This window comes from Camellia sinensis, chromosome 11, assembly GCF_055761805.1.
Source record: "Camellia sinensis isolate YWXY chromosome 11, ASM5576180v1, whole genome shotgun sequence".
NCBI lineage: Eukaryota > Viridiplantae > Streptophyta > Magnoliopsida > Ericales > Theaceae > Camellia > Camellia sinensis.
In genome coordinates, this window is record NC_138971.1 from 106747937 (window position 1) to 106760258 (window position 12322).

The 12322-nt window shown below is 35.1% G+C and overlaps 1 protein-coding gene and 1 pseudogene across 2 annotated transcripts; one reads left to right on the forward strand and one right to left on the reverse strand.

Moving 5' to 3' along the window:
- The first annotated feature begins 1557 nt into the window (after nt 1-1557).
- Nucleotides 1558-5749, forward strand: LOC114294957 (phosphoinositide phospholipase C 5-like; annotated as a pseudogene). Its single transcript, XR_014344593.1, has 6 exons — nt 1558-2003; nt 2151-2157; nt 2779-2994; nt 3865-4045; nt 4125-4211; nt 4372-5749. The product of XR_014344593.1 is annotated as a phosphoinositide phospholipase C 5-like (transcript).
- Nucleotides 5750-6935: 1186 nt separating this feature from the next.
- On the reverse strand, nt 6936-9576 carry LOC114294958 (7-deoxyloganetin glucosyltransferase). The gene is made up of 2 exons (XM_028239148.2): nt 9069-9576; nt 6936-7888 (listed from the first exon to the last, which is right to left on the reverse strand). Exons 1-2 carry the CDS (start codon nt 9574-9576, stop codon nt 6936-6938), a joined length of 1461 nt encoding a protein of 486 aa, XP_028094949.2.
- Between the last annotated feature and the right edge of the window lie 2746 nt (nt 9577-12322).

A 12322-nucleotide genomic window follows, 5' to 3' on the forward strand; every position in this document is an offset into this window, starting at 1 on the left:
TTAGTCGGTGTTGGTTTAAGGTATAGCCACTAAAATTTTTTAGTCGAGATGTATTAGTTATTGGCGACTAAATTTTTTTTTAGTCACCAAAAGTGACATTTTTCGCGACTAAAAAATATATTTGTCTCCGTTAGTCTATAGTTTAGGCAACTAATTTTTTTAGTCGTCGTGTAATAGTTTTTGTTGACACAAGAAAATTTAGTCGCCAAATAACGGTGATGTTTTTATGGTTACTCTTTTGCGACCAAACATTTTTGTTGGAAAATGTTAAGTTTTGGTGACTAAAAAAAATTATTGATCGTCGTATATTCATTTTTTCCAACAAAAAAAAATTAGTCGTCAAATTAGTACTTTTGGCGACTAATATTTTAGTCGTCGCTGACTGAGATTTGGCTATCAAAAAATTCAGCCGTTATATATTAAAATTTTGTGACAAAAAATGAATTTTGTTGCTGAAGGTGAAATTTTTTTAAGAGGAAATCACTTATATTTGGGAATTTAGGAAAGAAAAGAAAAGAAATGATTACTTAAGTTATAAGATAAAAAAAAAAAAAAATTATTGTGATTTCTCTCTTTCTTGTTTGGATAAGTAAGAAATAAAAGAAAAGAAATGATTATGATTTCTCTCATTCTTATTTGGTTAAATTTCATAAGAGAAAACAAAGAAATTATTGTATATTATATTACCAAAATAACATTTCTATACTTTCAATCATTTTTTTTCTTTTATTTTTACATAAACAAAATTGATATTATAAAAATATTAGTTTCTTTTTTCTCTCAATTTCTCCACTTTTGAAAAAATTAAAAATGAGAGTTATAAGAAAAATTTCTCTTTGTTTCTCTCAATTTTTCCCCATTTTTCTCTAATTCAGTTATCTAAACAAGTTTTCCCCTGTTCTCTGTTTACACGCAACAATTTGTTCAAACCTCTCACACACAGATTCTCCTTCACCACCAAACCTCACCCTACCTCACTGCAGACAGGGCCGGCCTTGCCCTAAGGCCAGTAAGGTTTATGCCTTAGGCCAGTAAGGTCTATGCCTTAGGCCTCAAAATTTTAGTCAAAAAATAGGGCTCCCAAATTTAATAAAATATTATAGGTCCAATGTTTTTTTTTTTTAAGTTTAGGATCAATTTAAAGGGCCCAAAATATTTTATTGGGTTCATATATATAGTTTAGCCCATATTTATTTATAAGTGTAGTTTGACCCATATTTATTAAAATGAAAATATATATTAAAAAAAAAGTGTTTGGGCCCAAGAAAAACAATACATACAATATATGGACCTTAATTTTTTTTATACCTTCTTTATGTATTAGATTTTAGTAGAATAAATAATTTTATCATAATTTTTTTACCTAGATCTTTATCAGTTTTAATTGAATAATTTTCTCTTAATTTTTTTATCCTAATTTTTTTTTATTAAATTATTTTTTTTTATAATTTTAATGATTATATATGCAAGTAAATTTTTTTTTTTATTACAAACAAATAAAAAAAATTTATAACTTATCATTTTACCATAAACTTTTTTTTATTTTCAATGCAAGAAGCCTCCATTTCCAAAATTCCATTTCCAAAATGCGTCTTAAACCCCCTAAATCTCGGGACCGGCCTTGACGGCAGACCACCGCCACCGCCACCGCCGTAGATCGCCACTGCCGTTGATGATCCTCCTCCGTCCTCCACTGGTGTCTCTCTCGCCACATGTGTGCGCTTCACGAGGAGATTCAAGGTCACGGAGGCGGATCCACCGCCGGACGTCAAGGAAGCGTTCAACAAGTATTCGACAAGTGGAGTCAACATGACGGCGGAGCAGATCCGGCGGTTCCTGCCGGAGGTTCAGGGTGAAGCAGGTGTCACGATCGCCGACGCTGAGCGCATAGTGGAACAGATCCTCCATAAACGACACCATATTGCCAAATTCCCAAGGCACACTCTCACTCTCGATGATTTCCACCACTTCCTCTTTCCTGTCGATTTCAACCCGAATCTGAGGTATCCAAATTTTTTCATTTTTCAGATAGAAATGTAAATTTGGAAATCTGAGAGTTAACTTCTAGGTTAGATTAATTTGTCTGTTGAATTTTCCACTTTTTCCATTGTTTGTTATTTCTCAGCAGCCAAACAAAGTACTAATTGGAGTTCAAGAGTTTTATTGAAGGAAATATTGAGGAAAAAAAAGGGGGAAAAATAGTGAGTCCAGATTTGTTCTTTTTTTCGCAAGTAGAAAGAATAGGGAGAAATTGAAACTATAGTGGTTGTATGGGGGGCAAAAATGGAATGGGCTCAATTTAGCCACCAAAACAAGCGTGTTAAAGAATTCAGCTATATTTGTCAAAATCTTTTTGTTTTCAGTTCACTACAGGACCTTTTAGGGTTCTGCCACCTTTTTTTTTTGTTTTTTAGTGGCAACATTCAGAACCCCATTTGAGGCGTATACATGTACTGATTATGCAAGTCACTTGAGTGAGGTGAAATTTGCATATAATTTTGTTAATGAAGCTAATTACATTAGTGACTTTGTGAAATACACGAAAGATTTTGTTACCTAAACAGGAGAGTTTGGAAGTGGTTAACAACCACATGTTGGTGATAATTATATCATGTTCACAATTTTACGTAACGTTCATTGAAGCACCAAATTTTCTTTGTAATCTTGTTTACTGGTGCGCAATGCGCATCATAAACATAATGTATTATTATGTAGTTGTCATACTATTCCATTCACTATGTCTGCACTTGTTAACAAGAAATATTTTAATCATTTCAGGTTCAACATGACATGATTGCTCCATTGTCCCATAACTTCATCTACACAGGGCACAATTCTTACTTGACTGGAAACCAGCTCAGCAGTGATTGCAGTGATGTCCCAATCATTAAGGCATTGAAAAGAGGTGTGAGGGAGATAGAGCTTTATGGCCTAATTCGTCGAGAGATAATGTGAATGTTCTTCATGGAGGGTATGTGATTAATTTCCAAATCTGTAAGCCTTTGAATTGTCGTATTATGATCTCCTCAACATGTCTCATTGCAGTAATCCCCTGAAATTGCGCTTCTTATATTTTTTTTTTCTAGTACTGTTTCTCTCTATCTCTCTTTCAAAGAGGGTAATTACTTTTAGGGAGGTGACTACCATGAGTCTCGACTTAAGATAGTGATGCCCGTCTTTATTTAAAGCCCCTGCTATGTCAGAATTTTATGATAGATTTTGTACAAGGAGTTTAGGATTATGCTTTGAATATATGCATGTTTAATTAATTAGAGTTTACAATAAAGCCACCTTCATACATTTACATTATAAAGTACTTATAGGCCAATTGTTTTTCGGTGACATTTATACTTCGCACATACTAAAGTATTTATCACACTAGATATAACTTTTGCTTATGTACATAGCCAAATAATGATGTTCATGGTTTCCTTTGAACAAGTTTCGTACTTTATGACATCGCTCGTCATAGTTAACTGCGTAGATTTCTAATTGTATTTATAATCTTGTAAGTACATATGTTGCATTTACGATTAATTATTCATGTTAAGTGAAAGTATACTTTTGTTTAACAATTCACTAGCATTCCATGTTAAGTAAACTTCACTTTACGTGTTGTTTAGTTTGCACCCATGCCAGAGTAATTACATCTGTATTTTGCTAGTATAACCAAAAAGCTGACTGAATACAAAATTTGACAAATTGACATCATTGAAAATGGAAAGTAAGGGATAAATACATACTAATATTATGTGTAATTTGTAAAAATATGTAAGAATATGCATTCTATATAACATAACCGCTGGATAAATACAAATTTTCTAATTTTAGAAGAAATGCCTGGTGTAATTTTCCGGTTGAAAGATCAACTCGTCCCACTGCTTCACTTTCAGGGATATGGTAGAGCACTATGGTTGATGCACGGATGTTTAGATCAAATGGAGGGTGTGGTTATGTGAAGAAGCCTGATCTTTTAATGAGCAGCAGACCACATAATGAGGCATTTAATCCTAAAGCAAAGTTGCCAGTGAAGAAAACTTTAAAGGTCTCACACCACTAAAAGCAAATATAGTTACATTTCCTTCCATCTATATAATTTCTAAGATGCTTTAAGTTACCTGCAGGTGAAAGTATATATGGGTGATGGATGGCACTTCGATTTTAAACAAACTCATTTTGATTTGTATTCACCACCTGATTTCTACACTAGGGTAAGTTATATAGCCTTCCTCAACCAATGTAGTCATGACACTACTTGGTTTATATTTCAATGGCTAACATTGATTAAAACAAAGTTTAGTTCATGTAAAGATAGGTCATAAAGTTACTTCAAATATTTGCTGTATGTATTTATGAGTCAAATCTATCGAGCATGTTGGGATTGCCGGAGTGCCTGCCGATGAGACAATGAAGAAAACAAAGACACAAAAGAGGACAATTGGACACCTGTTTGGGATGAAGAGTTCACTTTCCCATTGACCATTCCTGAATTTGCTGTACTTCGAATTGAAGTGCACGAGTATGACATGTTTGAGCTATATGGCTGGGCTATTTCTAGGATAAAAGTTAGGAATAACATTCGCTTGACAAATTAGAATGCATATTTTTTTTTATAGCATAACTATCTATTCTAACGTTGCCAGCAAAGAATAAACAAGAATCTAAAATGTTTGATTGGTTCTCTCTTCTATTGATTCTCTTTAGGTGTCCAAATCTTCTATTCTCAAATATCTTTAAATTTAGCTATGGTTTGCCTTCTTTTTTTTTTCCCTTGGTGACATTAGGAGCATATTGGATGGTTAAATAAAAAAATTAAAAGTGAGACACATGATGATAAATTGCTTGCCTTGGTTTATGTCTATGTCCATACTATATGTCCTTTGCTTTCACAATTGTTTGTTCCTCTGTTATTTTGATTCCCTGTTTTCTAAGTCTTAAAGACTTGTAATTTTATATATGGTATATGTTTTTTCCCTGATTTTTCTATGTTATATATGTTTTTTTTCTCGCTGTTTTTGGTTTTGATTCTACTTTCTACTACCATATGTCATTTGCCTACCCTTGGTTAGAAAAATCCTACACTCTTGTTAGTTTACTTTCATCTAAAATTTTTTGGAACATGAATGTCATTCATAAAATTTTATTTAGTTACTCCAATAGTGTACTAACATGCCACCTCAACTTAATGTTTCCACGATGATTTCTTACCAAGAATGTCAACCCCTTAGAACATATATTTAAATTGTTCTTTTGGTGAGTTGTGTTCCTTTTATATGATGACTTTGAGAAGTCTTTGAATCTTTGTTGGAGTGTTTTGTAAATTTATCTTACTAGTTTATTTATATTTGTCAATGACGAGGAGATTTCAGGCGAGGGTGTGGGACAAGTCTTCCCAATATGGAACACCGATGACGCAAGAGAAAATATCAAGATAGGTACTTGGGAAGAAGGGATATTTAAGAGGATTTGGGATCAGCCCAAACTCTCTTCCTCCGATTAAGGATCAAATGTTGCAGCACAATGAGAGGTGGAGACGCAATGACTTTGGATCCAAGGTGGAGATTACTTTTGGAATGAAACATATTACTATTGGCCTGGTATAGATTATTAGTGGATATTTCTTTTTTATGTACGGAGGACATGATTTTTGTATGATTCTTTGTTTGTATGGAATTATTATTTTAGAATGGATTATATTTAGTTTGTATAGAATTTGACATTAAAAGACCAAATTTTTAGATGGTTGAAAGTGAAATAGAAACAGGTATATGTATGGTTTTATTTGTATACATGTTACACAAAATAAATAAAGGTTGTGAAGAAATTAATAATAATAAAAAAAACACTAAATAAAGTTTTTGGTGACTAATCGTTTAGTAGTTTAAAAAAAAAAAAAAAAGAAAGTAAACTTCTTGGCGACCAATCAATTGATAGCTCAAAAGGAAATCAATATTTTTAAAGACTAAATATTTGGTAGCTAGAAATAAATCAAAGATTTTTGGTGACTAAATAGTTTAGTAATTAAAAAAATAAATTGAAAATAATTTCTTTTGGCGACTAAACATTTAGTAGCTAAAAATAAATGAGACTTTTTGCGACTAAATAGCTTAGTAGCTAAAAAAATTAGATGAAAAAATAAATTTTTTTGTGACTAAATATTTAGTAGTCAAAAATAATGAGACTTTGGGTGACTAAATAATTAGTAGCAAAAAATAAAATAAAATGAAAAAAATAAAAATTTGGCGACTAAATTCTTTGGTCCCTAAATGTAGTAATATTGTGACTAAAACTTATCCACAACTAAAAATTTGTGCTGCTGAAAACTAAAATTAATTTTATTTCAAAACTTTTGGCGACTTTAGTTGCTAATTTATGATTTTTGGCGACTAAAAAACATTTAGTCGCCAATACCTTTCCTGACAATTAGTCAATGACCAATTTGGCAACCAAAATATTTTTAGTCGCTAAAAACTTTCGGTGATTAAAACTTGACCTTTGGCGACTAAAAATTTAGTTGCCAAAAGTGTCATTTCTTGTAGTGAATTGAAATATCAAAGATTAAAATGTCACTAATTAACCTCATACTTTGGACCAGTATAATATTTAACCCAGCTTAACATATGTGATAATTAGGGGGTGTTTGGGAAATGATTTTTTTTTTTTTTTTGGGGCTAAAATTCACAACAAAAAAAATAATAATAAAATAAAATAAAATAGTCAATAAGACAAAATGTCATATCAAATTCATAATTTTTTTTTTTTTTCTCACGCACATTACATCCAACTATAAAAAAATTCAATCATCTTCCAACCACAACTATTTTAATCTACTAAAATAGCCAAAAACTAAATAAGCCAACTTACCAAACAAGGCCTTAGTACTAATTTTAGCAAACTTATGCAGAAGCAAGCTAGTGAAGGCTCGAGATGATGTTTCACCCACATTGTTTGCGATGATTCAAAGACATTTGTAGAAGCTCCTCCACAAGTAGATTGAAATTATTATAAGAAGACCCACCTTCAATCACTGCAGCTTCGGCTTTCTTCTTCCAATCCATGGCCTTGTTCCTCAGCTTCTTTCCTTCCTCTCCTTCAAGTATTTTGCTAACAAGATCTTGAACTTGTTCTCGCTTCACATCGTGCTCGATCTCCACACCTATCCCCCATGTGGTGCAAGCATACCTACAGTTCACTTGTTGCTCTGCAAAAAATGGCCAACAAATCATTGGCACCCCTCCACAAACGCCTTCCAATGTAGAGTTCCACCCGATGTGAGTCAAAAACACTCCAATTGATGGATGAGACAGAACTTGATCTTGTGGGCACCAACTCGCTATCAAACACCTATCCTTAGTCTCCTGAACGAATGGTTCTGGCAACATTGTTGACTCACCCATCACAAGATCAGATCTGACAATCCATAAAAATGGGTACCCGCTATTCGCAAGCCCCCATGCAAATTCTTCCAAATGCTTGTCACTCATGACAGCAATGCTACCGAAGTTAACATAAACTACTGAGTTGGGCCCTTGCTTGTCAAGCCAATCAGTGCATTCATTGCTCTCTTTCCACAGGCTTGACCTTCTGGAGTTCACTTCATTCTCTGGCAAGCTTTTGCAAAGCAGTGAGAGGGGGCCAACGGTGTATATGCGAGGGAATATAGATGTGACTGCCTCCAAAACCTCATGCTCAAATTCGCTGAATGCATTGAATACAATTGCATGGGATTTTAAATTGTTTTGTGCCTCTTCTAACCATCTGTTGAAGGCGATATCGTTAGGGTTTGTACTTCTGACAAAGCTCGGCATGTCCTTCATTCGCATGTTTTTCATTCCTGGTATCCAGTCTAGCAGAGTGTTGAGATAGCCATTAGTGATGTCGTTCTCATCTGTGAAACGAATGACAGTATTTGCTAAATCATTTCATACAACTTGTTAAAAGTAAAATGGCATGTACAGCATATTCTCATTTTCATGAAAAATACATACAGCAATCAATGAAAAACCATGATCTCAAGTCTCATGAAATAAGAAGACACCAAATACTTTCAAAGATGCAACAAAAGTAAGATGTCTAGAATCTTTTCATCGTATTTGGCCAGTGAAATGTTGAAGCATTTTGTACGTCAACAATACTTGAATTATAAAGTATGGCCACTCCAAAAATATTATCGTATGTATACAATACTGGTATGGGGCATGGGTATCGATATGTCACATGCATACTACATACGGGAAATACTTTAGGTATGACTTTGGTACAACATGAGTAAAGGGGTAAGTATGGAATGGATACGTTTTGTGTATGGGATAGATATATTTTAAGTACTTTTTTTTTTTTTTTATCAACAAAAGAAAATTTTATAAATGAAATAGCTGAAACTTGCACAAAGCTTGCAACAATAAGGATGGGAGGTGCAACGAGCATCAAAGCTAAACTCAACAATCCCAACTAAGTTGGCACCGAAGAGCAAACCCATATACAAGCACACAGCCCAAGATTGGCGAGCAACCAATCAAACAAACAGAAAAGGAAAGAAAAGAAAACAAATTAAAAAAAACAAATATTTCTAGTACTTTTATATTTTAAGTACTTTTGTAGGTACTTCAAGACATAAATGTCAAATTTTTTTTTTAAATATAAAAGTACTAGAAATATTATGTTGAGTTTATTTCTAATTTTTTTTTTTAAAATATAGAATATTTTTAGAATTATCAAAATTAAAAAATACTTAGGGTTCTTTTTTTGACCATTGCAAAAATATTTTGATTATTTTTCCATTTAATTTTTTAATTATTATATATCATCTACGTACTATTATAAATTATAAAAATATATTTTATAGATGTGGCCGACTATACTAGTATCTTACTTTTTAAAAAGAACTTTTGCCTTATTGACTTATTGACGTATCAGTAATGTGCCCACACTTGCATGTCCACAAATTAGCCATTGATGAACCTGGACTCTTAAATTTTACACTTACATGTCCACAATTTTTTAACCAATCAAAGAATTATATTTCATAACTTACTATACAAATTAATCGTAGATGAACCGGACTATACCTTTCAAAGGAAAAATGCCTCTTTTGGGAAGCTCCACAAACTGAAGATAGGCCATGAACCCACATGAGGAAGCAGTCCAGAATTGAAACTCTGGTATGCCCAGTTCCTCTGCCACCTCAATAGCAAAGCTCATGATTCCATCAGAAATAACTACACTAACCGGAGGCGAATCCTCCAGAGAGTTGAGCTTTCTGATCAGATCGCGAAGTGGGGCCAGACTGTGTTTCTGAGTATAATACAAGAGGGAAGTGACACTTTGGGTGGCATTAGGGTTAGATGGTGGCACCCCATCAGGAATGGTTTGGAACTTAAAAAAAGGCGAGTCCTTCACCGAGTTGGGACCCCTGGACTGGACCAAACGGCTATGGTTGAACTCAGTATTAACAAAGGTGATATAGAAGCCTCTTGAGTGAAGAAGCTTTGCTAGTTGCATCATTGGGTTAACATGTCCCTGGGCTGGGAAAGGGATAAAAATAGCATGGGGCTTCTTAGTGGCAAGAGACTCCATCAGGAACTTCAACTATAGATACAGTAAAATGAAATGCTAGCTTGGCTTGCTAAAGTTTCTCTAAGCTGAAACTTTATATAGATAAAAGTGAAAGTTAAGGTGCTCTTTGATAACAGTTACGTGTTTTTAGTTTTTTATTTATATTTATAAAAATTTTAAAAATTTAAATAAAAATTTATTTAGTAAAATTTTTGATTTATAAATCAGTGGCCTCAGTTTATAAATTTGGCCAAAAAATAAAAACACAAAAAATGTGTTTCCATTTTGAGTTTTCAATTTTTTTTTTTTTTTTTACCACCCAACACTAGCCACCACCCGCCACCATTTTCCACCATCGTCTTCCGCCACCACCACCCGCCACCATTTTCCACCACCACCACCACCACCACCTGCCACCACCACTCACCACCCACCTGCCACCACCACCCACCACCCGCCACCACCACCCACTTGCCACCCACTCGCCACCACCACCCACCCCTTGCCACTACTACCACCACCATCACCCACCTGTCATCCACCACTTACCATCCACCACTACCATCCACCGCCCGCCGCCATCACCCGCCACCTACTTGCCATCACCACTATCCACCCACCCACCACCCACCTGCCACCACTATCCACCACCAGCCACCCACCACCACTAGCCACCTGTCACCCACCACCACCAGCCACCACCACCATCACCCACTCGCCACCTACCTATCACCACTACTCACCACCACCCACTCGCTACCACCTACCACCCGCCACCGTCACCCACCTAACCACCCGCCACCACTACCACCCGCCACCTACCCGTCACCACCCACCACCACCCGCCATCCGCCACCCACTTGCCACCACCACCCACCACCCGCCGCCGCCACCACCACCACCACTACCCACTCGCTACTACCCACCACCCGCCACCGTCATCCACCCAACCACTATCACCACCCACCACCCACCCGCCACCACCCACCACCACCTGCCATCCGCCACCCACCTGCCACCACCACCCACCACCACCACCACCCACCACCCGCCACCGTCACCCACCCGCCCACTACCACCACCTGCCACCTACCCACCACCACCACCTACTCGCCACCACCCACCACCACCCGCCATCTGCCACCCACCTGCCACCACCACCCGCCAGCGCCACCGCCCACTCGCTACCACCCACCACCTGCCACCGTCACCCACCCACCTGCCACCGTCTCCCACCACCCGCCGTCACTACTTTCCACCACTGTCTTTCGCCGCTACTTGCCACCACTTGCCATTTTTCATTCTTTTTTATATTTTTAAAATTTTTTAAACATTTTGTCAATTACCAAACGCGTTTGTAGTTTATGTTTTTCTAAAAATAAACAAAAAATAAACAAAAATCAGTTTATAAAATTTTTGTAAATAAAAATTGAAAACGTAAACGTTACCAAACACACCCTAAATGTATCACCTATATATCTGTTTAGTGTAAGTTTTTTGCAAGCTGAAAGTCGATAATAGCATGAGGCTTTTTCTCAGTGGCAAGAGCCCCCTTTAGCACCTTCAAGACTAAACAGTAAAATGTGGGCTTGCTAAAGTGTCTCTAAGCTTAGCTTTATATAGAAGTAAGTTGTATTATTGTGCTGGACTGTTGTGAGATTTGAAAAACAAACAACAAATGAAAGAAACTCCAACTGTGGATCCCATGAAAGCTATGAAACAATTTGGTTTCAACTTTTTTATTTTCCAAATGAGACACCTAATTAAAGGTGCGTTTGGAAAATAAAAGTCAAAATAATTTAATTTATACAAAAAGTCAAAGATTCTTTCCTATTCACTCTACTTTTTACTTATTTTTTTCGTAAAAAATCAAAAATTCTTTTCTAATTTTTTTTATCTTCTATTTTAGCCAACAAATCACTATATTTTTTTTATTTTTTTTTCCAAACAGGTTCTAAGATGGATATGATCAAGTAATTACAGCATGCTCCTAGAAGGTATGCATATATAAAACAAGTACAAGCCAAACGCATGTGCACACTTTTCATTCATCGAGTCTTTTATTGATGAAATAACCAACAGAATGGAACATGCATTAGTTGCCCTATGGCAATTGCCAAAACAAAACAAAAATTTGAAACAATTAATAGGGTTATTAGTTGCCTTTTTAGTCCACAAAATAGGCAAGTTAGTTATTTTTAGTGTCAATCTTTAAATTATATCAATTTAGTTTTAAATTTATAAAAAGTGTTTTGATTTGGTCTCCAACCCAACTCTACTTGTAGATGCCGTTAAATTCATGAATAAATGTGTAAATGTAATTAAAAATATATGTTTTTAATCTTTAAAGTATGTGATGTGTGAACCAACAGAGTTAGTCCGATTGGCCAGAACTCTTACATCTTATTATGAGGTGAGCAGTTCGAATCTCTCCACCTGCATGTGAGGCTTATTCCCTAATATATTAATTGGAACTTTTTCTCCCACTTTGGGAGTTCCTTTGTAAAAAATTTATATTATATTTGATTTTCATTACTATAATTATAATTCAGGTAAATTACATATACACTCCATGAGGTTTATTTAAAATATGAATTGCCCTCTGTGGTTTGAAAATTTACAAATACCTTCCTGTCAGAATTTTTTATTTAACATAATTAATTGTAAAAGTGAAATTTCTAACTGTTTACATATATAATAATAAAATTATCTGAATTATTAATTGAAATAAAATTTTAACATTATTAAAACATGTTAATTAGCTTGA